The sequence below is a fragment of the Maylandia zebra genome, linkage group LG7 (genome assembly GCF_041146795.1).
Source record: "Maylandia zebra isolate NMK-2024a linkage group LG7, Mzebra_GT3a, whole genome shotgun sequence".
Lineage (NCBI taxonomy): Eukaryota > Metazoa > Chordata > Actinopteri > Cichliformes > Cichlidae > Maylandia > Maylandia zebra.
Window position 1 is genome coordinate 64,592,710 of NC_135173.1, and position 26,493 is coordinate 64,619,202.

At 40.6% G+C, this 26,493-nt stretch overlaps 2 protein-coding genes across 8 annotated transcripts; one reads left to right on the forward strand and one right to left on the reverse strand.

Moving 5' to 3' along the window:
* Window positions 1–255: 255 nt before the first annotated feature.
* On the reverse strand, window positions 256–16,947 carry anln2 (anillin, actin binding protein 2). Of its 6 annotated transcripts, XM_076886902.1 has the most exons (26): window positions 16,415–16,655; window positions 16,233–16,306; window positions 15,894–15,993; window positions 15,611–15,778; window positions 15,210–15,284; window positions 14,376–14,560; window positions 14,065–14,157; window positions 13,639–13,728; window positions 13,041–13,125; window positions 11,305–12,534; window positions 10,694–11,004; window positions 10,468–10,559; window positions 7,564–7,693; window positions 6,997–7,132; window positions 6,551–6,739; window positions 6,335–6,461; window positions 6,110–6,158; window positions 5,365–5,418; window positions 5,252–5,284; window positions 5,144–5,168; window positions 4,535–4,641; window positions 4,044–4,097; window positions 3,480–3,566; window positions 2,757–2,864; window positions 2,104–2,252; window positions 256–1,590 (listed from the first exon to the last, which is right to left on the reverse strand). In XM_076886902.1, the coding sequence occupies exons 3-26, from the start codon at window positions 15,985–15,987 to the stop codon at window positions 1,434–1,436; spliced, it is 3,828 nt and encodes a 1,275-aa protein (XP_076743017.1). In that variant the 5' UTR covers window positions 15,988–15,993; window positions 16,233–16,306; window positions 16,415–16,655; the 3' UTR covers window positions 256–1,433. The 6 variants fall into 6 exon arrangements, with proteins under 6 accessions (XP_076743017.1, XP_024659171.1, XP_024659170.1 ...); XM_024803403.2 differs by lacking the exons at window positions 16,233–16,306; window positions 16,415–16,655 and adding an exon at window positions 16,800–16,947 and having other exon boundaries at window positions 5,144–5,165; XM_024803402.2 differs by lacking the exons at window positions 16,233–16,306; window positions 16,415–16,655 and adding an exon at window positions 16,800–16,947.
* Window positions 16,289–25,157, forward strand: LOC101474631 (monocyte chemotactic protein 1B). 2 transcript variants are annotated; one of them, XM_004566125.3, is made up of 4 exons: window positions 16,289–16,322; window positions 24,157–24,392; window positions 24,485–24,611; window positions 24,747–25,157. In XM_004566125.3, exons 2-4 carry the CDS (start codon window positions 24,329–24,331, stop codon window positions 24,841–24,843), a joined length of 288 nt encoding a protein of 95 aa, XP_004566182.1. In that variant the 5' UTR covers window positions 16,289–16,322; window positions 24,157–24,328; the 3' UTR covers window positions 24,844–25,157. The 2 variants fall into 2 exon arrangements, with proteins under 2 accessions (XP_004566182.1, XP_076743019.1); XM_076886904.1 differs by lacking the exon at window positions 16,289–16,322 and adding an exon at window positions 19,799–19,855.
* The last annotated feature ends 1,336 nt before the right edge of the window (window positions 25,158–26,493 follow it).

Sequence of the window (26,493 nt, forward strand, 5' to 3'; positions counted from 1 at the left end):
CTGACCTGAGCAGCCTTCCTGCCAGATTCTCTTAAGCGCCCCATGTATAGCAGGTTTACGGCTGAAACGGCTACTTTTATATGAATACATGAGCAGGCGAGTAATTGTAGTAAAACCTTTGGGGATCTGTGCACAGGCTTTCAAATATTTTTTGCATTAGTAGGAAAAATGGTGTTTATTGTTAATAATTGGTCATTTGTTTAAAAATCCCAGTCTGTATCATTTAAACCCATCAGTCAGAACACTTTTGTAGCAGTTATACTTCATTTATTTTACCGTTTGGCTTCCATTAAGTGCATAGAATGAGAGTTCACATCATCAACATTTAGAATAAAGTGACAGAGATGGACAATAGCAGAACATCATGCAGACAGCATTCATTGCAGCAGCGTGTCAGGGGCCTCCCCAGCTGAAATACACGTAAAATATGATTTTATTTATCTGCACTTGTAATGCAGAAGACTGACACTTTTAGAAATAAAACAGATGCACTGACTAGCAGTTTCATGGCTGATAACTGATGACATTCAGGGTATTTATACACATTTTATCATTTAGATTCATTTAATTTATTCCCTCTTGTGTGCCAGGAGGAGAAATGCATGCATACTGTATCCAAACATATGGATATATGGAGGGTAAACAACAGCTACTGCTCTTACTAAAAGGCAGATTGGCTGATATATTTGAACAAGACCAATACAGATGCTTACAGATTTACCAGTATTTGATTGATTATGATATATGTTGGTGCATCCCTGGTTTTCAGCACGACATCATATTAAAACTAATTATATACAGACTTCATCTCCTGTAGATATTCCATAGAATTCCACAAATTCTTTGGAAAAATCCCAAGATGATTATCTGTCAGTAGAGAGGTCTGAACGCCTGCCGAGAATAGATTTTACATTACTTACTCCCATTCAACACCAGCCAAAATTAATTCTACAGTTTTAATTATTAGTGTTTCTGTCCATTTCAAACACGAAATCCCAGATTACTACAGTTAAAGATTCATACCTGTATATATTTATTAGTGTCTCTATATAAATTTTAGCCTTCCCATTTAAATGATACAAAAAATACAATCTGAATCCAAATAAATGCAAATTATAGCAGAAACATATATAAGGGTATAAGGCAAGAGTCATCTCAGATACTGAAAGTGCCCTTTATTATTACCAGCAGAGGCTGAAGCAGCTGATTGCCACAAAAACATAGATATATATATATATAAAAAATGTAAATACTCAGACAGCTGTGACTTGGGAACCAAACAAAAGTGTTTGGATTCAGGTTAAAAAGAAACACATACAAGGAAAAAAAAAATCTCCCAAAGATAAATCAACGAGACACATGTCAGCGAGGCAAACACTCTGAGATGAAGAGTAAACCCTGAAGCACATCCCAGCAGGTGTCTTAGTGACGTGTTACAGTATACTCTCCCTCAGGTTCCCACTGCTGGACGTGTTTGCCTGCTGACTCTCTGTTTGGGTTCGATTCCACGTGTGAAAGTCCAAAAGAGCCTGGTTGAGCTTCTCCATCCAGTCCAACCTCTCCTGCTTGGTGTCTGCCGAAAACCAACACCTGAAACAGGAAAGGCCTTCGTCAGTTTGTGTGCAGCTATTAGTGTCCAGCCTCCACCCAGTGAGTGGTGTCACCGAAAGGTGTTTCCCATCAGCTGTCAAAAACACAACACCCACTGTGACATCACTAGCTGGGTGCAGCCAGAAGAGCAACGTCATGCGTCATGCTCACTGTAAACAAATGTGGAATAGACTGGCTTAAATGTGTAAACCAGTCAAACAAAATTAATCAGTGAGAAAAGTAGATGAGCTCAATTTTGTGAGCAAAGCCTTAATTCTCTTAATTTTTCCAACAAGCAAGCAAAACGAGCCATCATGCACAGAACAGAGGTCCTGACAGTTAAACCTGAGCTTTTCCTGCTGGATAAAAGTGAAAAAGTCCGTTTGCAGCTGTGATTCACACTGAAAGTAGGCTGACAACAACACCTTAAACACTTCGCTCTAATGTTTCTGTCTGTTTGTGCAAGCAAAGACCTCATTTTCAGGGAGTCGGGGTCGTTAAATTCCTACTTACTTGGCTGCGGCATCCTGGCTGAGGTCTTGCTCCTGCTGCGATACGCTGCTTACCAGCTCAAAGGTGAAAGGTCGAGCACACAACTCCCTCTTGACAGGCCTGACGCACTGACTCTGTGAGCTGGAGAGAGAGATGCTGCCTTCTGCCTCCTTAGAAGTTGAACACAAAAGACCGATTTAAGGTCACTGATGGCAACAATTAAACTTGGCCAGTTACAGGGTACGCCCTTCAGAGTCGCCTTCTCATGAGTGCCTGTGCAGGTGGTCAACTACACATTTACATTTAAGTTGCTTACCTTGCTAGTTAGAGCCACAAACAGCAGTCCCTAAAACTAATTATTCACGTTTTATTAATGTAACAGTTTCTTAGATTTAAAATGTCAGGGTGCTAACCACTGCTGATTGGAGCTAGAGCTGAAAACAGAAAAGTCCGTTTAAAAGTTTTGACACTGCAGCAAGCAGGCATCGCAGTAGCACAGTCATAAACTTCCACTGCGAAACCTAAAAATAGCATCCACCCCCAGAAGCTACTCAGACATGCACAAGAAGATGACACTGAAGAGATGGCAAAATTTAAATCAGATATGCTTTTTGATTTTTATGGGCTGGAACTTCCATATTTCACATCTATGTAATAAACCTGCTCGTTCATACCTTTGTTTCTCTGTCATTTGGATAGTTCCAGTAGTACAGGTTGCATTCCTCCAGGACAAAAAAGCAGCGATGCCAGACCCCATACCCACTGATCAACTCGAACATCGTCTGGGAACACAAACACAGCAACAATGCAGTGAAAACAGGCGTTTAAATTTAGAGGAAAATGATTTGATGTGTGTAAAATTTAGCTGAGGCAGGATCTGCACTCCCTGCAATGTGACTTTAAGAAACTGAGACATGACTTCAATTTCAAAATTTTTCCCCTTTGATATCTGGAACATTAATGTGTGCCTGGCACTTTGTCTTTGATTTGACTCACTGGTCCAAATTATCTGATGCTCACGCAACGAAGGCTTCAAGCTTCCAGATCACACTCGTGATTCATCTGCGTGGCTGGCTTAGAAACTAGTTGTTAAATGGCATGAGAGAATTTTTTCATTTTCAGACAAAGCGCTTAAGCACAGTTTCAGGAAGTCTCCACCTATGCTAACATGAATCATAGCTGCCAGCTGGAAACAGGAGTTTTTGTTCTGGTCTGCAGCCTCTGTGAGCTCAGCATCGTGACACTGAACCAGCTGCATCTGCTACAGAGCGGCAGACGGAATGTGAGTGAGAATGGAAGAATAAAGTAAAACACCCAAGAAAATATCCTGCTAAGATAAATCTCTCTGTGACATACTCAGGTTTTTCTTTAATATAAAAATATATAAAATCCCTGACCAGGAAGCCTTGGTGCTGGACGTCAGAGTGGCTCTTGCTCTCCAGCTGCAGGTAGATGTTGCCCTCTAGAGGGGAAAGAAAGGGCACCTAAAGCCAGAAAAGGACAGGGAGGGGCACACAGTGTCAGACTGGCAGGATTTTAAATGGTGGTAACAGAAAACAGCATTTCAAATACATCCCAACATGCTTTTCTACACATAATCTAACAGATGACCGGCAGTGGTCACTTCGACAGCGAATGCTGCCGTTTTCCACGGAGTAAAGATAATTTCAATCTGCAGGAATCAAGAATATAGGAGAGAAATGTAAGAACATGTACACTCACTACACATGCAGTAATATGTATCAGCGAGTTGAGATCACTTTATGTCCTTAAGAACAAGTTTCACATTCAAAATGGCAACATAATGGATAGCCTTTAATTTCTGAGATTCGTTCAAGTTCTTTCTTATCTAAAGTGACAGCAAAGTTATTTACAAATAACCCTCGAAGGTTTTTATGAATTATGAAATAGGTGCGTTTTCAGAGAGGTGGAGGGGTGACAGAATTGTGAAAAAGTGAAACCTTTTCCTGAAATTCATCTCCCAGCAGCCTCCTGACTTTGCCATCCAGTTTCATCTGAGTGAAAGAAGCAAGAAAAGAGGGGGAGGGACACAGACACGTTACATCACCAGTGGGCCCGTGCATGTGTGGAGTAATAACAAATCAAAAGGGGGAAAGCATGCGGGGTGGTGTTTGCAGCACTGTGCTTCTTCCTCTCAGGCAGCGGCAAATCCCAAAGACAGTGCTTTTATTCAGCTGCATCACTCAATCAGCAAATTCACATTTACACAACTACACAGACAAAAGAAGCTTCCATTTGTATTCATCTTATTTTTTACTTCTCAAACTTTCAAAGACAAGTTTCCATCGCCAAGTCCTATTTCTCTTTACCAAAACTCACATTTCCACTAGGTTCCAGAGTTGCTGAATAATAAAATATTTGTAAAAATGTTGAACAGGCTTTCACCAACAGTCCTCCTCAGTGTTCACCCCAGCAACAGACACAATCTTACCTTATCCAGGGGGAATTTGCTGTGTCCCAGTGAGGCCAACGTGATCTTATGAGAGCCGACCAGACAAAAGTTACTGGAGCGACGGGTGATGAGAGGAGGAGCAGCAGCTGAAGGAGCAAAAGCAAAAACATGACTAATGTGCAACACTTAGAGCTGGAAGTATATCACCAACCACCATTATAACCATCTTTGTGCCAGTTTGTTCAAAGAGTGAAACAGGACGAACTGAAGCCTCATCGGGGTGTTTATGCTTCAAGTCAAGTTTATTGATATTGCGCCAAATCACAACAAAACATAAGGCACTTTATATTGTAAGATAAAGACCCTACAATAACATAGATAATAATACACCCCAATAAGCATGCACTTACAGCTAAAAATCAAGTTCAGTCTAAGACTTAACAGTGAACTCCATGAAAATAAAATTTAGGATCCAGCTAAAGAAATACTAAAGAAAATGGAAACTATACTCCAACTGAAGCCAATATAAAACATTTTAAGGCCTTTGGTTATAAATATGCATTTAAGACATTTGAAGACCTGTAACCATGCTGCTCTTTATGCACTGACAAAATAAAATAAATTAGTGACCAAAATAAAACAACTTACATGTTGAACTGACGCTGGATCTCTGCTGGAAAATAAGACAAATGAATAAATAAGAGTAAAACTCAAAGTATAACCACGATTTGATGAAAAATAAAACTGAAACCTCACCGTGAGAGTGTTCAGAAGCTTTCTTGGAGTGACCTGCACATGAGAAGGCAACATTAATGAATTTAAACATTGTATATATAAACATGCAGTGAGCTCAGAAATGACCAGCTTACCCGTGGCTTGGTGGAGGCCCGCTCCATGGTGCAGTTACTGGCTGAGGTTTGGGACTAGATGGCAGAAAAACAACATAATAAAAATATAAAGTAATTTCAGTTTTAGACAACAACACTCCACATTTAAAATCAACACAAACACAAAAATAATAATAATACATATTTTACACATTTGGTATATTGAGCAGTAAGAAGGTCATTAAAAAACAAATCACTAGGCCTAATGCAGCACACCTTAAACTGCCTTTAAAACCAGCACACACCCAAGCAAAGGGCAGCCTAACCAGAGCCTTATACAATCCTGCTGCTAATGCTGAACGACCACAGCTGTTCAACTACACTCCGATTACTGATAGGCATTAGTTAGTCTCCCCTGGCTTCAGAACTTATAACTGAAGTAAATCTCATGAGCTGTCACATAAAGAAAAAACAGTGGCTTCTGTATTTAGGTGGGAGGACTCCAGGACGGCCCCTCTCCCTACAGGATCGCCAACTAACAGCACGCCAGCTTACAACAGCCTTCCATCAGATACCACAGAGACATGCCTGCAATGCTGCAGCAAACAATCCAACCAAGTCTCTTCAGCTAATCCATTAGATACACTACAGATGTGTGTATTACATTAGCACATCTGGCTGCAACATCACCAGTTCACAGTTAACGCACATGAAAGGTTTATAATGATTTAAAACGTGTATAATGTAAATAGTCATAGAAAATGAAGCTCTATAGATTGTGACTGACCAGGCTGTAGACTTCCACATCAATTTCAAAGGATGAGCGAATATCCTTCCTGAAACATTAAGACGAAGCAATGCAATGCATTAGGATACTTTGCATATCAATTACCAGAGTCACAAAATGAGAAATCAAAATGCTGTTTCAGAGCCGCAACATGAAACGTCACATAAGGTCAAAGGCCACAAACATTTGTTCCAGTTTAAGAGTAGTTGATGAAATGCAGCTTACATAGTGACAGATGTGGGGAAGGAGATGGTGTCTCCGTTCTGAGCATCTGCAGCTGTGGCCAGAGGGGTGGCGACGATGTTGCAGGGTCCGTAGCGGATAAGAACAAAAAAGTAGTGACTTGGTCGACCTAAATGACAAACAAAAACAACATCGTGAATGTTAAGAGTGAAGCCATTAAAAACCAAACAAAGGCAGAAATCTTCTCAGCTGCGGTACCTGCACGGTTGTGTGAGGAGCAGACATATTCCACCTTGAGTGGCAGCTGGATGTTTGTGATGCTGACAGTGCCTCTGCAGGGCTGCTGGGAAATAGATTCACTGTCCTCCACTGCTGCCTCTCCAGATTCTGAGCTCCTCTCCTCCTTCAGTCTGGCCACCTCAGCCAGCAGGGCAGAGCGCTTCTCACCTGAAACAGAAAATATATCATAAATGCAAGGAAGACAAAATAGATAAATATTATAACATATCAGCAAAGAATTGACAGTTGTGGATATCACACTGTCAGTTTTGACTGGTTCCTAATCTTAAAGACCAATGAATGACCAATAACGGCTGCAGAGAAGAAGCTTAGATGACAGGAATGAAAGTGGCTTATGTGAAGAAGCATTCCTGACTCTATGCTGAACAAAGATGCGGTGGTTTAAAATCTTGCAGTCTACATACACGAGACCAGCAGCAGTTTCTCGGCTTCGGCCTCCTCCAGTGAGCCTCGCCCGTGCTCCTCATCCGTACAGCAGTTCAGGGCCTGCAGCGTCTGGTTAATCACAGTCTGCAGTTTCCCAGCTTCTTCATTAAGAGCCTGGACACAATCGACCAAACCCAGAGCATCACTGATACATGTAATATATTCAAAAGGTTCCACAGTTTTTGGGGTTCTCACTCTTTAAGAAACATTTTGTTGCACTACAGTTCCAGATACAAATAACATAAGAGTGTTATGAGGGGCGATCACGTTCGAAAGTATTAAGTTCCTCTGCATAAAAGTCTCCATTAAAACATTCCACATGCTTGAAATTTAGACCAGATGAATGTCGAGTTAAACATAATTTCAGCTTTTTAAATTCATTGCTCTACTGATTTAGTCCTGCTCCATTTGTTGAAATGGAGAAAGACTTCAAATTTCTGTTACTCCCTGTGTAAACTTCAGGACAGGTAAGTTGTTGGACAATATTGAGCTTAGCCTTCCGTAATATCAGTGTTTTTCTAAACTAGTCAAAGCAAACTACACACCGTTATTTTCTCCTTGATGTTGACAGGCGGTTGAGGCTTGGGCGTCTCTTCAGCCCGTCTCTGAACCCCCGGAGTGACGCTCTGAACAATGGGAAGCTTACTCTGCCTTTGTGTGCGGTAGGCATCGATGCTGACAACCAGAGAACAAACAAACATTAACATAAGGATAACAATGTTTGAGAAACAATGTGTGAGTGCTGGCACAGTTCAAGAGTTCACAGAACAGTGTGGGTAAAGCATCATGGAGCTTTCTGAACATGCACAACATGTAGATTTGATTCGTTACACATTAGGCACCAACAACCCCACCAGACTGCTGAAGAGCACAATCTCATGTGTTGGTGCAGACTGACTCAGTCGTTTTTACTAACAGACCTCAGACTGTGCAAATGAGCCCACTGTGAGATCTGATAATGACATTATTGCAGTGTAACTGCTGTAAACTGATAAAATGTTCATGATCCTGAATTTGGATCAGATAGTTTTTTTCTGTTTTAATAACTTGGAGGAATTATCCCATTTTATGAGGAACTAGAGAGTGGTGTAAATGTATGGAGATTAGTGACTACTGCCAAGGCTGTACCAAAAAAACAAACAAACAAAAACTTCTATCCTTTACAGCACAGGGGTCCGTTCTTCGTACCTCGCTTACTACATCCAAGATCAAATCATCGCGCTAACTTTGAGCTCGCTGTCCCGGTTCTCCGAACACACCTGTTGTTGACGATTAGTATAGCTGGATGAAGTAATGTGAGATCACTGGGTGGCTTAACAGGGGCTACGCATCGATAGTAGAAACATTGATCAGCAACCCTTTGATTGGTCGGCGAAAATGTCGAAGGAGCGCGCTCAGTATTTTCCGGCAGCAGAGCAAGAACTCTTGAGTGAGGGATTTCAGGAGTTTCAGAGTTTAATTAAAACGCAAGGGAACACTGCAAAGGCTGCAAAAGCAAGGAGAGAGGGCTGGCAGAAAGTTGCTGACAAATTAAACTTGTAAGTAATTTAATAATAATAATAATGGATTGGATTTATATAGCGCTTTTCAAGGCACCCAAAGCGCTTTACAATGCCACTATTCAGTCACTCTCACATTCACACACTGGTGGAGGCAGCTACGGTTGTAGCCACAGCTGCCCTGGGGCAGACTGACAGAAGCCAGGCTGCCAATATCGCGCCATCGGCCCCTCTGGCCAACACCAGTAGGCGGTAGGGTAAATTTATTATATTATATTACATTATATCCTCTTTCACATTAGAGCCACAACAGGACCCACTAGAACATGGGAACAAGTAAAAGTGAAATATAAGAAAATTCTACAGAATGGTAATATTTATCACTTATATTGCTTTTAGTCTCTTGAAAAGAGACCCTGAAATAATCTGTTTGTTTGTTCATAACAGCAACCAAGAAAAGGGCAGAGCAAAAAAAGACAGGTGGTGGTCCTGCACCCCCTCGTCAACAAGTTGGTTAAGTAAATAATACCCTCACGGGAAAATCGATATCTCTCAATGAGCACACTGTCGCGCTGAGCTAAAGGATCCTGTCTGTCCCGCAATATACGCTGAATTCTGAGGACTCTCCTTATCAATCTTGCACCTTCCGCAATGGGCTGCTCGCGTATACGGACAGGACATGGCTGCGGCAGACTTCCCAAATCCACCTTCGCTTTTATAGCCGTGGTCATCTTGCTTACATGAAGTAATTTACTATTACTACTCTGAACTGTGAATTACATCTGAAATAATCAAATACATGAAATAGAATGATTAATAGTATATTTCCCTTTTTTTTAGGAAATGACCTGTATGTATCTGTATGGAATCAATAAAAGGATCAAGTGCTGCATTAACTTTAGTTACATTGATGTTATTTATTTATGGTAAAACAGTGGTAAAATATCGCTGTTGCTTTCGTATAAATGAAGCGGACATACCTGCGTGGCCGCGATCTAATCTTGTTTACATAAAGTAAACCTGCTCCCGAGCAGGTTTACGCTTTGTTGCTATGACAGCAAGTCCCGGATGAGCTTCGGGGAACCGAACGATCCAAGATCACACGAAATCGTCAACAATCAAATCCAGCTAACTTACTTAGCCAGGTACGAAGAACGGACCCCAGGTGTCAAACTCCAGGCCTCGGGGGCCGGTGTCCTGCAGGTTTTAGATGTGTCCTTGATCCAACACAGCTGATTTAAATGGCTAAATTACTTCCTTAATCATGTGATTCAGGTGTGTTGACCCAGGGTGATATCTAAAACCTGCAGGACACCGGCCCTCGAGGCCTGGAGTTAGACACCCCTGCTTTACAGCTTCAGAGCTCACTTTATATTTTATGAGCCAACTCTGTAAGCATCTTTTGGAGTATCTCAAAGCTCTGAACATTTGGGTTTTTAAACAATTTGAACACAAATGTATTACTATTACATTTGTGCAGCACGGTGGCTAGCACTGTTGCCGCACAGCAAGAAGGTCCTGAGTTCAATTCCAACATCAGGCCGGGGTCTTTCTGTGTGGAGTTTGCATGTTCTCCCCGTGTTTGCGTGGGTTCTCTCCGGGTACTCTGGCTTCCTCCCACCGTCCAAAGACATGCAGCTTGTGGGGATAGGTTAATTGGATAATACAAATTGTCACTAGGTGTGAATGTGAGTGTGAATGGTTGTCTGTCCCTGTGTGTTGGCCCTGCGACAGACTGGCGACCTGTCCAGGGTGTACCCCGCCTTTCGCCCTATGACAGCTGGGATAGGCCCCCGCGACCCTGAAAAGGATAAGCGGAAGCGAATGGATGGATGGATGGATGTATTACTATTACTCTTTACGTTTGGCAACAGTTTGACTGTGAAAAGATAACAGCTGGGATTTATTATAACCTGTATTTGTGTATGACCATGTAACTGCTGTGATTACCTGTACAGGGGAGCAGATTCAGCAGGATGGGCGCTAGTTTCCTCTGGTGTCAGGAGCAAAGGAGGGATGGGCTCCTGGCTTGCGGCCAGTCGCTGTTGTAGGAACATTAGCACACATGTCATAAGTTGTGTTGTTTACAGGGCACTCGTTAATGCTGTCTGCTAGTGGAGGACACCAACTCTTTCAGCTTCTGAGTGTAGCTTCTATAGACTGGAATAAATCTTACCAGTGGGGTGACCACAGCCTCTACAGACTTGCTGAGAGGAGAGAGGATGCCAGTGGGAGGAAAGTTGAGCAGCTCATCCCTGATGCCATCAACCTTATCACTCTCATCACTCTTCTCCTCTTTGGCCTCTCCCTCTTCTTCACTTTTTTCCTTCTCCGTCTCCATCTTATCGTTTTCGACGGAGCAAGCCCCAATACCACTGTCGTGATCCTCAGGGCCTTCCATCCTTTCAGCATATTCGAGCACCTCCTCGAACATCTGATCGATAATTTCACCAGTGTTGGTCTCCTCACGAAAGCTCACTTCAGTATCTGAAAAATATCACAAATGTATGAAATCACTTTGAATCATTTTCTGACACTTCAAATGCTTCTGTGCAAATAGCAAATCTGTGTTTTAGACATCAAACAAATCATTTCGTACGTTCTTCTCAGCACAGCTCTGATGAAATAATTGTAATTGTTCAATCTAGACAAAAACCACCCGTGTATTTGTGCACCATGGACCAATACCATAATCTTTCAAAACATGCACCTCATGTCCAACAGACTCTTTCACCCGTGAGTTTCCACCTCTCCTAAAGTGTCCTCAGGTGCTCACACTGCCCTCACCTGACAGGGCGGTTTCTGTAGAGGTATTGTTGTCAGACACCCCTGAGCTGTTGATGAACTCGGGCTCCAGAATAAAGGAAACCTTCTTTGAGCTCTCTCCTCGCTTGTGAGTGTCTTCTGTCAGACTAACGTCAAGATTCACCCTTTCATCGACAGATTCCTGCCCCACCTCCAGGTGATCAGATGGCTGGATCTCTGCTGAGGTCTGAGCTCCATCAGCCTCTGTTAATGCGCCCTTGGGCTTTACCACAGGTTGTGCCTCATCTTCTAGATTTCCCTCTAGTCCCGCATGCTCATTTTGTTCATTTTCAAAAGAAGTAGGCAATGCTCGTTTGCCTCCATCTGAGCATGTGCTGTCTGACTCTTCTTTTATACAGACTGTCTGGGTTTCCTTTGACTGTTCAGCTGCATCATCATCGTGACTGCATAGTTCCATTTCTTTCTGCTCTTGTTTTATTGTAAGAACATCACTATCTGCTGTAAGTAGACCCTGACTACCTTCTTTACATGACTCCATGCTCTCTTTGTCTCGGTCTAAAGTACACTTCCCTCTCATTGAGTTTTCTAAACAGCTTTCTGGTTTGGATTTGTCATCTTTTTGTATTTCAGAACAGCCAGCGGTCTTAGTAGAGACATCAGAACGTGGACCATCATCCTGGATGTCAGTGGGTTCATTTTCATCTGTTTTCTCTTTGTTCATTTGGGATGATTCCCCTTGCACGTCCTTCACACATGCTTCGTGTACTTCATCTATGGCGGATTCTTCCTCCATACACACTGTGCTTTGAGGATATCGCCACATCCTTAACTCCTCATCTGTCGATGGTTCAATCTCCCCGTCACTACAGCACGAACTATCCATCTTTTCATCGTCTTCAAAGGCCAGCATGTCAGAGCTACCCTGTTCACTTACTGTGGACTCCTGTGATGTTTCCTTAACGTTTGACTCATGTGGAAGAGTTAATTCAGAGAAGCTTTGCTCATTAGATGCAGTTAAGTCAGACATGTTCTGATCCTCACCAGAGGGGGCTTTGAAGAAACTGTGATCCTCGCTAAAAGAAAGCTTTAACACAGTTTGGCCCTCTGGTTGTTGGGGACCTGGCTGCTCTTCTTCATTAGCAGACAGAGCCTCTTGCGTCTGTCTGGGTTCTTCACTGAGAACACACCGTTTCTGCATTCCAGTCTCTGAATAAGCTGCAGGAGCTTCAGAGTGACCGGATGTCATCTCACCTGTTGAGAAACAGGAGTCTCGCATCTCATCACTACACACCTTTTATAGCTTTATACTTGTTAAACCTTCAGAGCAGTTACTGAACATACTGAGTCATTTATATAAAGAGCACAAAATCTGTACTGATACTGAAAAGAAATACCATTTTAGATGCGAAATGAACTTGCAATTAAATTTTTTTATTAATTAAATTTGCAAGATGTAATCAAACGTGCTCTATTAGTCGCATTATTCCTAATTATTGGTTACATAACAGACACAAGAGTTTACAAAATATTCTGAAATGTAAAACTTTTCTCCTTAAAAATGAGGTCAGACGAAAACAAATTGAACAAATGGCAAGTGGCCTGAGATTACATCCCTGGTACATAAGTGCTGTTCGAATGCGTTTGCCCCAATACAGATGTTGCATATGAAGTCCAATTCTAATTAGAATTGTTTTTGTTTCACATTATAGAAAAATATATGCTTCAATTTTAAATCTAAATGACACCCAAAGCCTTACCTGTCATATTAAGAGATGCGCTGTCTGCATTTGTCGTCGGAGGTTCAGTGAAACTACCGTCTTTCACATCAGCGACACCTTGATCCTGCCAGAAGATCAAGAACAACAGGATTAAAGAATAAGAAGGAGTTTTATTGACTATAATGATACTATGTTGATGACTACATACAAAAGGAAATAAAAGTTCAGATAAAAACAAATTAATTTAATTAAGGGACAGTAAAATTGTAAAAGAATTCTAAAAATTAAAAATCATGAAATATAAAATTCACAGGAAGAAAAAACAGCCCCTAAACAAAGTGAACCAAGAAAATATTGACAGGGTGCAATAATGCTGAACAGTGCAAGTCTGTACAATCTTCAAATGTACAAGAAGTGCATGAATCCACCACTGCACACCAAACATGACCTTTGTTACCGCAGTGACAAGCCAACATCCCCAAAACCATAGAAGAGAAAAGAAGGTGCAGAGTAAGGAATGAAATTCTGTCTCCAGCAGTGCTTCAAGACATATTTAATCAACTGATCTCTGCCCAAGTCTATGTGGCCCATAATACCAGGTGACTAGACAACGCAGGGTTTTACACTACTGACTCACATCCCAGAGGCATGTGGGAGGCCACTGCACTCTCCTTTTTGATCTAGGAACACTGGAGGAGGGACCTGAAGGGCCACAAGGAGTCCTCTCCTGTTTATATAAACTGTCATGTTAAAAAAATCTATGAAAACCAACAGTGAAAAATGAAAAGTACAGTTTACAAAAGCTATAATCCACAAAAACGAGTTAAAACCCGAACAAAGTTTTAGTCAAAGCAGGACGTGCCGAATTCTTGTTGACACTGACTGTGTGCATCAATTACTATTTACTGTTTCACAGCTGTGATACTAATCCACACTGCTATACTTGATGGCAATTCAAGCACGAAGCTTTAATTTACCCATCGATTTTAAAATAACAGATAATAAACTATGACAGTTTATTATCGGAGCTCTGTAGGTGGAACGTCAGGGTCTGAAAACTCACCTCTGCTAAAGCGGAATCTGAGCTGCTCCGTTTCAGCCAGGCGTTCTCAGCGATGGGCTGAAACGGCACCTGACTCAGTTCATGCTCCCGCTCCTGACCAGTGAAAATATATCAGATTTTAGACATTTATCACAAGCATAATCAATTATCCAGTATTTTAATATTACAAAAAAATTATTTCTTTCTATGTTTTTTTTAGTATTAGATTTAAATAATAAATAAACAAACAGAAATAACAAATTTCCCCCCTTAAGAACCAGCACATGGGAGTGTTGAATGTGCATTTCAGTGATTAAAGCTGTTAAACCAACCTGGCGGATGCGAGAAACCTGCTTTGAGCTGGGTGTAGTTGAGCCCTGGAGTTTTTGTTGGATGACTGATACAAAGCTGGAGCGTGTCCGGGGGTATTGGTTGGCGGGGCTTGGGGTGTTGGTGGGGCTACTCTGGAAAGAGGCCATTTTGAATCGCTCCATCCGCTGATTGAACTCTGCCTCACCTGGAAAATATTTCAGACAGTGTTTAAGTCAAAGGTGGGGTACTAAAGACCAATTACCTTAAATAACTCTAACAAGGTGGAATGATGGCCTTAAGCTTTTGTTGGTTATCAAATTGAACCAATGAGCTAAATTAATAGAAATAGTGCATGAGAAATAGACGCTTGTCATGCACATCCTCCCATAACACTGCATAGATATAATGCAAATAACAGTAATGCTTTAAATATAAAGTAACAAAAGAAAATATTTGTGAATGGAAATGACAGCAGATGATTGGAAATCAGCTACTGCTCAAAAACAAATTATTTAACTCTGAGTTAAATCATTCCATAACTCATGTTAGCCAGATGTATCATAAAAAGAAACACCTGTCATGTTCACTACTGACATACAGTCACTGCACATGTTGTGTTATTTTAGATTAGAACTTAGCAGCTGGGTGTTGCAAACTCAGGGACGGGCAGTAAGGCCAATGTCAGGACTGAACTTCAGTCTGTGTCCCTCTGTAATACACTCTAATTAATGGAGTCATTACAGTAAGCAATCTATTTAGGCTTCAGTCTTTAAGACTGAAATTGTTTGTAGTTAGTTAATAACAGGTGATGTTGATAGAGAGGTTTTTGAAGGTGTGCTCATATGTAATCTCACCAAGGAGAGGCTCTTTGTGGCCCTTGCTGTCCCCGCCTGGATCCGAGAGGCACCGCTGTGCAGGAGGAGCTCCTCCTAAAATACAACACACTTTGTTACAAACTACAGGAATGATCCAACTCCCACACAGTCACTCGGGCTCAACAGAAATTACTCAACATCTTGACAGCAGGTCTTATCTTGCTTGTAAATAATCTAGTTGACTTTTGATCTGCTATCTGAAGCATTACCTGAAATGCTGCCAAAAAACAGAGAAGTTTGTTAGCTACCCAAACAAAGCCAGTAGTGCAATAAATTCCACCTTTGTGAAGGTTTTGTCACAACTGTACTGTACAGATCAGTCAAGTATTTTGTCACATATTCAGCATGCATGAACTTGTATGCAGAAAACAGTCATTTACCATCTCTTCTCTGGGTGAGCTGTTGAACTCGTGACCGGACTGAGGGAACTATTGGTGTGTCGGGTTTGGTTTCAAGCTCTGCTCGGCGTCCAGAGGAAGATGCTTCAGGGCAGTGGTTCTCCTGACCGGCCGCTTCCAGACGGCGCCTCTTCTGACTGTCATTGGTCTCTGACACAGTAAGACATAGGCGACAGGCATAAGGGACTCCTTCTTGTAAATATATGTATATTTTGTAAATATAAAGAAGAAGGAACCTTGACATTGGTTTAAGCCACAAACAAACCTGGTGCTGAGCAGTTATTGTCCTCTGAATCCGACAGCGGTGCTCTCTGTCTCTTCAAGCCCATATTGTTGCCATTTTCCTCACCTGCTTCCATATCGAGCTTCAAAAACATTAAGCACTGAATAAGTATTTTTAAGAGGTCAGTTTCACTGATTTGAAGATAAAACTCGAAGACCATGAACAGATTTACTAAAGAGTAAAGCGGTATCAGCTAGCAATAGTTACTTTCTCAATAGAAACAAGCCACATCAGAAAAAAAAACTGATCAAAATCCAAAGAAATAACTGCATGCCAGATTGAATCTAGCTTTGTAATTTCAACAGTGACTAATGCCTTTACCGATTTTCCAAATAGCCGCCATATAACCAAGTTTTATCCTGTCTATGGCCATCAAGCTTCACTCCCGACCAGGCCTGCTTCGAAAATCAGGTCAGTAAACTCAGTGACATTTATCTGCCTACAACAAAGTTAAATAAATTTGCAAAATTAAAAATGTTCTATTATTAAATGACACAGATTACCGCAGCTAAAACTAAACGTGAAAACGCCCCGTTTCAGCTTGGCTCGTTTTTAAAAACAAAAACACTGCTGGCTGATTGGCATCGCTCTTCAGCGAAAACTGAAGCATTTACTTAACACAGCGACAACTTAGTTATCTACGCCAAGTTTTTCTTCTCGTCTCCGAACAACCTGTCACGCTAAAACATACTAGATTAGCACGCTGAACGCATCCACACCCTGGGTCAGCTTGGCTAGCTCTTTTCAAGCTAACCTATCTAAAGTTAATGCTAGTTTAGCTTCCAATTAGCTAACTTAATCAACAGAAACTTAGACCGGTAGCTCGAGTTTGTCTCTATATGTTTTGTTTCTAAATGGCTCCCCCCACCCCCCTTTTTTTTTTTTTACCTGAGAAGATATCCGTAAGAAAGTACAGGTGTTACACGGGACAACCTTAACTAACAGAAACCACGAAACAGTCCTCTCGTTGTTTGCTCTCTTCTTCTAACTTTGAATTTCAGCGGGTCTTCTGACGTCAGAGGAACGAGCGATTGCAGTACCGTAAATATTCATAAAGAGCCCCGATCTGATCTTTGCCGTGCGGCTCCTGTGGGGCGTTAAAATCTGATACTGCGTCCATTCTCCAGAAATAGTAGATGAACTCTTTTAGTTAAATACCCACCGATGATTATTTACATATTTGTTTTCCTACTAGTTGATGTAAAAACGGCTTTTGTGGAAATTAGGTGTTTATATTACGGTAAAAACAGAGTAAACGCGCGGACGGTTGCTGACTTTGGTAAATAAGGTTGTAATAAGCTTTCCCTTCCTGGAAGTTATGAAGTGTACCACATCTTTGCTGTTACACAACTGTCGTATATATTTAGCTTAATATGATCTCAGAGCTCGTCTCTAGTATGTTGTCTGATTGATATTGTTGAGGTTCCATTTAAAATATCTAAGCTACACCTATATATATGAACAGCGTTTAATTATTATGTGATTTCTCTGTTTGATGTCCTGCAGACAGCCAACTCTGTTGTTAAATATTATAAAGCTCTATGACATACATGCAACGAGTAGTTACAAAAATGACCAGTAGGTGTCGCAGATTGCTTTCAAAGGTAAGGCTTGGCGAGCATCTTTGTAACTTTCAGAAAACTTCATACTAGACACAGTATAAAGCTGGTATGAAGGTGGAATGAATGGAATGAATCTCAGCATCATCAGCTAATGAATCTGTGCTACACTTGATGTAACCTGACCATGAGCATCACAGCTGCCGTGCACCAGTCACACAGTAGTGTAGTGTAGTGTAGTGTAAACCCATGACAGCACAGCAAACCAACCTGTTTATCCTGCACTAAAGTATATTTGTGCAACCTTTAAATAACACAAAGTTAGCATACCCCAGTTTGTTTTTCAGCATGATTCACAACATACAAAAATGTCACATGTAAAGACCAAATAAAACATGAAAATATAAAAACATGAGGACATATATGTAAAATTTCAGTTGATCAGATACTACTGAGCAGTCCTTACCTTTAAGTGTAGCCTCTCCTCCTCCTTTCCTGTTCTGTCTTTCGTATCTTTTTCCACCTCTGCGTAAAGTTAGTACCGCATCCGTCACTTATGGGCAACTGCACTGGTTCTGGTGATGCCAGAAATACGAAAAACACCAGTGCATGTTATCTCCTGACCATGGTGATTAATACAGGAACATGATTGCCTTTGACATGAAACTGTTTAGGCCCAAATCTTCTGATATTTGAAGGCCTGCAGCAACATGAAACAATAACTCCCCTTAAATGTGTTAAACCAAAAGCAAGAAGCCTGTTTTAAAAATGTAAGGAGGAGAAAGTCCAGATCTTTGTTTATATATGTAGGGAGAAGTTGCCAGAAAAATAAATGCTCTAGTAAAGTACTGATACCTGAAAATTGAACTCAAGCACAGTAACAGAGTATTTGTACTTTGTTACATCTCACCTCAGCACGACAGTAGTGAAATTTAAAATGGGCAGAGACAAAGAACTCTGAATTGAAACGATGGCAGTAAAAGTATAACTTGCAAAGGAGAAATCGTGTAGAATCATATTTGTGTGCAAAGTAAGCGAGCTTCAAAGTCAGATGCTGTTTGCTAAACTCCACCCTGATGGTTCAAATCCATAAAACGCAGCACCCCTCGGAGCAGCAGACCATAGAAATCATGGGACCTATTTCTAACGGAGCCTTAGGTCCACCCTGCCCTGCTACACCAGAACTTGGGATTTCTGCTACTCTAACTACCAAATTCCACTTTAACCCATATGTTGAATCAGCAAATGGTGAAGATGTAGCTTATAAAGTTGATAATAATGCAAATTAGTTGAAGTTTCTAAATTATTTCTCCTCAGCAGTTCAGTATGACTGGATTTAAAAGGGAATTGTTGTACCTGGGTGAAGTTATTTTGGCGATAGTCAGTTCAAGCTTTTCTCTATAGTGAAAAGCTCTTTTTTTCCCTTGTAAAGTAACTTGCTCCAAGAGCCGACACCAAACCAGTGACGTGTGAAATGATTCTGCTGACAATGCTTCAAATGTATGTTTTTCCACACTTACACTTTGTAGACAGTTCCTGTGCACTCACAGCGCACGTTTCCAACCGCAAACAGTGAGTTACATTCATTTCCTCCCACCTCGATTGTGGAATGAAAAACCAAACCACAGACGGACAAATGTTGACCTTTCCATGTAGGTCCAGTCAGACCATCTCTTACACAGTGAGAAATATACACGAGCATATTATAATGAAGGAATTAGATATTTGTTATTGTAAAAACTAATCTGATACAGTACGTGGTTATAAACAAATAACCCAGTAATTTATATGACTGTACACAGACTTTGTTTTAAAAAATAAATAACCCTTTTAAGCTACTTACATTTATTTAAATTGAATTTCTGTGTCTTTTCCTCCATGATGAATGCACTGCAGTGTTATAAATATCACTTCCTTGTCCCCGATGTCTGCAGCATAAACCCAGGGAACTGAATTTGAGTGTGAAGTCAGTGAGGTCAGGAGGAGCAGAAATGGGCTCAGAAGCAAAATATCATGAATTTGAAGCTCTACTGAGGTATTTTATTTTTCATTTTCATTCTATCAAAGGTTTTATTTTTCAATTTAAATCTTCTTTGTGATAGAAAGTCTAACAAGGACACCCAGGAGAGGTTAAGGTAGAAACTGGAGGTGGCTGCAGTAATGGCCTAGCTGAGCACCTGAACGGAGGAAACGCAGCATTTGTTGATGTGCATGGGTTCTAGAGTCCAGGTAGACATTTTCCTCAAAGGATTAAAGGGAAGCTTAATATTTACAGTTAGTTTGTCTAATTACTTCTGACCAGAAATATTCCTAAGCAGTTAATTTTCAGGGCGGATGGAGAGTAAGGATGAGGATCCAAATGCAGGAAGCCAACTTTACCTGAAGGTGAGCCTTGAATATGACGATTAACAGGAAGACCAATATAACAGATTATAAAGTAAACAAACAAGTTGACCCTTCACTTAGAGTGAAACCTCAGCAGAACTTTGAACTCAAATACATTCACCAAGAATTAAAGACCCCAAACTATGAAAATGAAAAATTATTCAAGTTATGCAACACTCTCTAATCATGTACTAGAATCATGCACTACTTTAGCTCATTACCTGTAAAATGTAAAATGTCACTTGTTGAGCTTTTTGAAACGTTAAATATGAAATTACCTGCCACTTTTTGAAAACGTTTTTTTTTAACATAAAAAAGCACTACTCTTTTTTGTTGTTGCTCACTCCAGTTCTGTTCAGCTAGCAAGACTAAAGTACTGAAGAAGTCAAAGTCAGCTTTATTGTCAAAAACCACATGTACAGATCATACACAAGCCACGGCCCTCAGAGTTACACTAAAACAACAGGAAGATAAAAAGATCAATACAATCTTATATAAACAACAGTGTTCAACACAGTCCGGGTGTTTGTGGGTAAGAATTTGTGTGCAAGTGTGGTGAGGGAATCAGTGAAGGGCGATGGTGAAGGTTCAGAGTTTCTTATGTCTGGGGGGTTCAGGGGGAAGAGGTGAATGCAGGTCTGGAGTTCATGAGAGTTGAGAGGGACAGAGCAGGGAGAGAATTCAGCATCCTGACAGCCTGATGTATGAAGCTGTCTCTCAGTCTGCTGGTTCTAGCCCGGAGGCTCTTCAGTCTCCTTCCCGATGGCAGCAAACTGAAAAAGTTGTTGGACGTATGAGTGGAGTCACCTGTAATGCAGAGGGCTTTTTGGGTGAGGTGGGTGCAGTAGGCGTCCTGGAGGGAGGGAAAAGGAAATGTAGCTTTTTCTATCAGGACACAGTGCAGGAGCCATATCACACATTGGAATATGAATAACATACAGACACAGACAGTTGATTGTTTGGGCTTGTTCTATCAGATATCTTGAGACCGTGAAGTTCCGGTTTCAATATTTTTCAATTTTTATGCTTAAGGACAACAGATGGAAATTAGCCCTTGGCTATAATCTGGTATGTTTACATTCATGTAATTTTTTTTTACATTTATGTTCATTAACATGCACTGTCCTAAATAAATAAATAAATATGCAGATTGGAATGTGACTTTGTGGAATGTGTCAATTTAAAGTTACTTTGTAAACTGTTGCTGGAATTTTAACCCCTTTATTCTTTACCTGCTTAATTACAGCTGCAGAATATAGAGAACATTTTTTTTTTTTACATTATCACAATATCAACTTCATAATTTGGGAATTATGTTAATCCAGTATGTAAAACTCAGTTGATAAAGTGTCTTCCCTCATTAATATCCCATAATCATCTGAAGGTGCTCTTACTGTAAGATGGGAGCATTGAAGAACCACATGAAGTGCCAGACGACATAAAGTTAGATGGCAGGGTTAGTGAGTGCAAAGACAGAGTGCTGAAAAAGTCTCCAATGTTTTGGTGACTAAGAAACTCCAGAGTTCCTCTTCTGGAATTAAAATTGTGATGTGGGTTTTCATGGCCTGTAGGTGTAATGTGTAGGTGACCCCATACGTTTGGCCATATAGTATTCCACACCGCCTACCTCCCCTTAAGCCATGTTGACCCAGGTTGATGTGACTGTGTCTCAAAGAGCCTCATTTGATGAGCAAAGTTTATCTTAGTCAGCACTCTTAGGCTTTCTTTAAGCAGCTCTCCAAAGCTTTGAGGTGTGTTTGGCTTCAATATATCCAGGTTTATCAGTTACTTTCACTATGCCATTTATATAAGCATTTGTATCACCTTGTATTATTTTGCTTTATTCTTCATTAAAGTTTCATTTCACAAAGCTGAACGACTCCATCAGACAGTGAATGTAAAGGTGTTTTCATGCTGTGGCCTTTGTTTTGGAATTTATAAGTATGCTGGTTATGAAAATGTGTCAATAAAAGCAGTTGAAGGTGAATGTGCACAATGTGACATATTAGGACGTTTACAAAGGCATTATCTGAATGCGGGAAACTTCTCTGATCTGCACAAAAGGTTGCATGAATGTAATGTGGTTCATATGCTGCTAAGAGATGGTGGTGACTATCAAAGCGGAGCCAATGAGATTTGATAAGGGAATCAGAGGAGTCATTGTCATTCAAAGGAATAATACATACATACAAAAAAACACCTTTCATAACAGGGAACACCCTCAGGTGCATTTTTGTAAGTCTCTTCTGTCACTGCACTGGATGAATTTTACTCATCCATCCTCTGCTTTTCTGTTGTGGGGTTCCCTCTAAGAATCCTTTGCCCTTTCTATAATAAGTACAAGTGATGCATCAGAAAGCAATGACATTTAAGTCACTCTTTTATCTTAAAAAACAAACAAAGTTCGTCAGCTAGCAGTATATCTGGACAAGAAAATAGAACACAGTGGTTTCAAACTGTTGATGCGTATGTATTTTGTCTACACGTCATTAAAACACTATACATTTTCTTTTTCACAGTACGTTTTTTGTGTCACATGCATGTGTTTAATGGCAACACGTGTTTCTTAAATTGAGGTTTGCAAACTGGCACGGTTGAAAGTAGGTGCATGAAATGCATCTAAATAGGTTACGGGTGCATCTGTAACCTGGGTTTTGTACACATCTAAAAGCAGCACTGATAAGATCTTGGGAACATCATGAAATCTCCATCACTTCAGTCTGCACCACGAAACATTTGCATAGAGAGGAGAACTGAGTCACGTTGTGCTTGTAACGTAGTTCACCCTGGAGGAGGCAGAAACTTTAGCTGCTATTCTTTGTTTGTAAGCGCTTGGATGAAATTTTTTAGCTAAGAAACCCTGAACTTTGACTTTTTACACAAGGAGATAGAACGGTTTGAGGGCTAGTTTACCCAACAGAAAAGAGGTTCTATATCTGAAAATAGTCATGTTATGAAACCTTCAAAGCTCTCTGCCTACAGAGTACAAAGTGAAAATGTGGTGGAACTGCACAGTAAAAACAGCACAGTTTCTTAGAAAACTCTCGAGTGTTGTTTTTTCCAGTTCTCTGTGGCAACATCACTGAAGTAGAAATCCAAACCAAATATTTCTGCCTGTAGGACCGAGACAGTCTAATCCACAATTACAATAAATTCAGCTCCCATGACACAGAGATTTGACCTCTGAAGCCTCATTTACTGTTTCTTGTTCTGCAGTTAATTTCTAGCCGATATTATAGGCTCTGTGTACATAACCTTAACGTATATTTCCCTCCCTATGTCAGCAATGTTAACAGTATCTAGCAGCACAATCACCGGAGCTGGAAATGAAGCCAATGCTTCATTCAGACTGCACTGCCCTGAGTAATAACATAAGCTTGTTTCTATGATTCAGCCTCCAAAGACTTGCAAATAGAAATAACCACCTTTACAGCAGAAATTATAAAGTTTAAAGCTTGGTAACAAAATTCACAAAATCTGTCCATGAAGGGATTTTTTACATAACTATCCCCTTTAAACTGTACAGAGGTGAATAAGGACACAGCCCATAGCCACTCACTATTAGCCAGTAAATTCATTAATATAGACCTCTTGACCTCATGACCTCTCCCACGTGTGCACAGAGCCAGTCTGTGGGAGTCAGAATTGTGGCTGGGCTGTAAAGGATCAAATACTCACATTTCTCTCAGTGTCATGCAAACCAGTTTAGAACTTTTTTGTGATGTGTGTGTTTTTTTTATTTTCAGTTAATTGTCTCTCTCCATTAAGATGAAACTATCATAAAAATCATTTCAAGTGAGCAAACCTACAAATTTAGCCGGCAATCAAATAATTTTCTTTCTTTCTTTTCCCTCAGAATTTCAGTGGAACAGTCAGTTGCCCCACTTTCACTTGTGTAGCTCTAAATTTGGTACAACTACAGTTAAGTAAGTTTTTATCAGGTTCAGTGAGATCAGTACATGCTGACTAATTGTGGTAAGCATAAAACATCTCAAATTTTAAGCTTTGTGGTAGAAGCAGCAGGAGTTTTTTGACCTCCAGCCGGGCCTAGTGATGGGTACTCATTTGGGTTGTGAGTCAGTCTATTCCCCATGTGCTTGGGGAAACACAACTAATTTTGTGAAAACCACACACAAAATGTCAGGCATGATTGTGATCAGTTTCCTTTGTCTACTAAAACCCCGTAAAAGAACCTGAAAACTAGAGGTAACCTGTACAGATATAAACACTGATTACACTCTCCCCCACTTCCGCTGATTCTAATCTGTCAAATGTCCCCTTACTCTAACTTTCTTCCGCAGTTGCACGAGCGGTGGTTTGAGTGTGCTTTCGTGTCGGGGATTTCTGAGTTTGGGGCGGAAAGGTTGACATCACAGAGATAGAAAAGGCATAGGATTTATATTGGATGCACGGCTGGTCAACATCAGATAAAACACGACGAAGAAGATCCTCCTCATCCCTCCTCTCAGCATCATGAAGACTCTCTGCTTCTCTCTGGGACTGCTGCTGCTTGCAGCCTGCTGCTGTGATGCCATCCGTGAGTGTTTAATCTTTATGACTCCTTGCATTTGTTTGAAAATTTACAGCTGACATGTTGATACTGACTTTAGTCTTTTACCTTGCTCTCAGCGAAAGGCGTAAAGTTCAGCACAGCTCCTGGAACCTGCTGCTTCAACTTTAAAATAAATGCAATACCGGTGAAGTTGGTGTCCTTCATCACCCAGACGCACAGCTCCTGTCCCAAGAAGGCGTACATGTAAGTTTGATATTTTCAAACAGGACTGGTCATGAATAAAGTATAAAAAGGGATATGTGAAGTTTAGACAGGCCGTCTGCAAGAACTCAATCAAAGCAGTGTGAATAAAACGATTTTTGTGTGCATGTTTTGCAGAGTCCACACTGTCAGAGGAAAAAAGATCTGCTACACTCAGAGCTTCCAGTGGGCTCAGGACATGTATCGGCTCCACAACACTGAAGGCAGCAGCTAGCCGCCACCAAGATCGTCAGCTATCAGCTTTAGTTAATAATTGACTGCTTTTTTAAGGCCTTATGGCTTCGCTTTGTATTTGTATTTTCATAAAACTGGCTTAAAAATAAACAAAAAATTTATGCAAGTTCTCTGAAAAGACTGTTAGACGTTTATGTGACTGATCAGATGTTTGTTAGGTATGTTTTGTGCAGGGCAAGAACTGTAAAGAAATAATAATACAAAAGTGCTTTTTACTCTGCTGCCTCAAGCTCAAAGCTGTAAAAAGATCTTTATAATCTCATTAAATACAGATCTTAAAAAAACTGTCATCCAGTGTTTCTCAGTCTCTTGTTTTCATTTGAACAACTCTTTGAATCTGTAAAAATGGTAAAAGATATTCAGAGATAATAACCAGAGAAACAGCAAAATCTAGAACTGAATTACCTTTTAAAACAGGTTGGTGCAGCACCACTTCTGCCTTGGTGTATTTTTAAAACAAGCCCACGTTTCAGCAGGTTTGAGTAGTTTCACCAGCAGACGCGAGAGCAACTTCTATGAAAAGATGGTTGCATGTGCTGATTCAACCGGGGACCAAATTTTTGCTCACAACCTGACTAAATCCCTTAATTGTATACAAAATGATCAAAACGTGCTCCACCTGAAGGAGCAAAATTCAGTTGAATCAATCAATTAATGCTTCTGTATTAGTCTAATAATGCCATACAATATACAGTATATAAATCTACTAACCTCATCAGGTTTACTCCATTTTTTTAGGCACGACTGTAAACATTGCACTCGAAGTTATTTCGGTACATTTCAGCTTCTGAAACTGTAATTTTTACACCTGTGAGGATTTTTTTTGTTTTGACACCAAGTAAAATCTTTACGTTGAATCCACGGACTAAAAACAGCTGAAGAAAGATACAAAGATCACGAACCCAACAGTGACTGCTGGTGTGTGCCACAGGCCTCGCAGTCACCTTTAGGAAATTTATATAAGCTCATTTTACTGGCATGTATGCCATGACTCATGTGTAATTCTGGGGTACACTGACATTCGTAAGCACATTAGAAAGCATGTAGGGGGATTTAATCTGAAACGAACAAAGACGACCTGCACCAGTCTGCATTTATCGGAACGTAGTTAAACCACAAGCTGATCTGTCGTTGTGATAACATCTGTGAGGTTTTAGCTCTTGCGCTTGTTTCTGTGTTAACGTGTACTTATCTTAAGTCATCCGTTGTCTGTGTGTGTGTGTGTGACCACCCCTCAGCGATGGCTAGAGTTCAATCTTCACTGATAGCATCAACACAGGCTGCAGACCTGCAGTGCAACACACAGCATTATCGGTTTAATCTTCAAACACAATTTACTGCAAGCAGCTGGGCAACAATAACACCCACCACCCCAATCTAGGTCGCTTATAAGATGAAGAAAATTTTACACTTACGTAATTAAAAAAGTTCAATCAGTTAACGGCTTATAACACTTGTAACGTAAGACAAGGTTTATTTGTCATATATATATTGAAAGTCTACATAAAGGGACTGTGTTTACCATTTTTAAGAAGAGGGTTTCAGATAACGAGGTGTGTGTACAAGTAGTCTCTGTGAAATAAAAGCTCATGCTTCCTAAACGACATTTTGTACCGTGATTCAATCAAAG

What these genes read in the sequence shown, in the direction of transcription:
- anln2 (XM_024803402.2), bottom strand. Translation starts at nt 15,987, where the DNA reads ATGGAAGCAGGTGAGGAAAATGGCAACAATATGGGCTTGAAGAGACAG. An exon ending in GCTCACCCAGAGAAGAGATG is followed by an intron (nt 15,285 to 15,610) that starts GTAAATGACTGT and finishes GTTGTATTTTAG; the next exon opens with GAGGAGCTCCTCCTGCACAG. An exon ending in CAAATGACAGAGAAACAAAG is followed by an intron (nt 2,253 to 2,756) that starts GTATGAACGAGC and finishes TCAACTTCTAAG; the next exon opens with GAGGCAGAAGGCAGCATCTC.
- LOC101474631 (XM_004566125.3), top strand. Translation starts at nt 24,329, where the DNA reads ATGAAGACTCTCTGCTTCTCTCTGGGACTGCTGCTGCTTGCAGCCTGC. An exon ending in CTGCTGCTGTGATGCCATCC is followed by an intron (nt 24,393 to 24,484) that starts GTGAGTGTTTAA and finishes CCTTGCTCTCAG; the next exon opens with CGAAAGGCGTAAAGTTCAGC. An exon ending in TGTCCCAAGAAGGCGTACAT is followed by an intron (nt 24,612 to 24,746) that starts GTAAGTTTGATA and finishes CATGTTTTGCAG; the next exon opens with AGTCCACACTGTCAGAGGAA.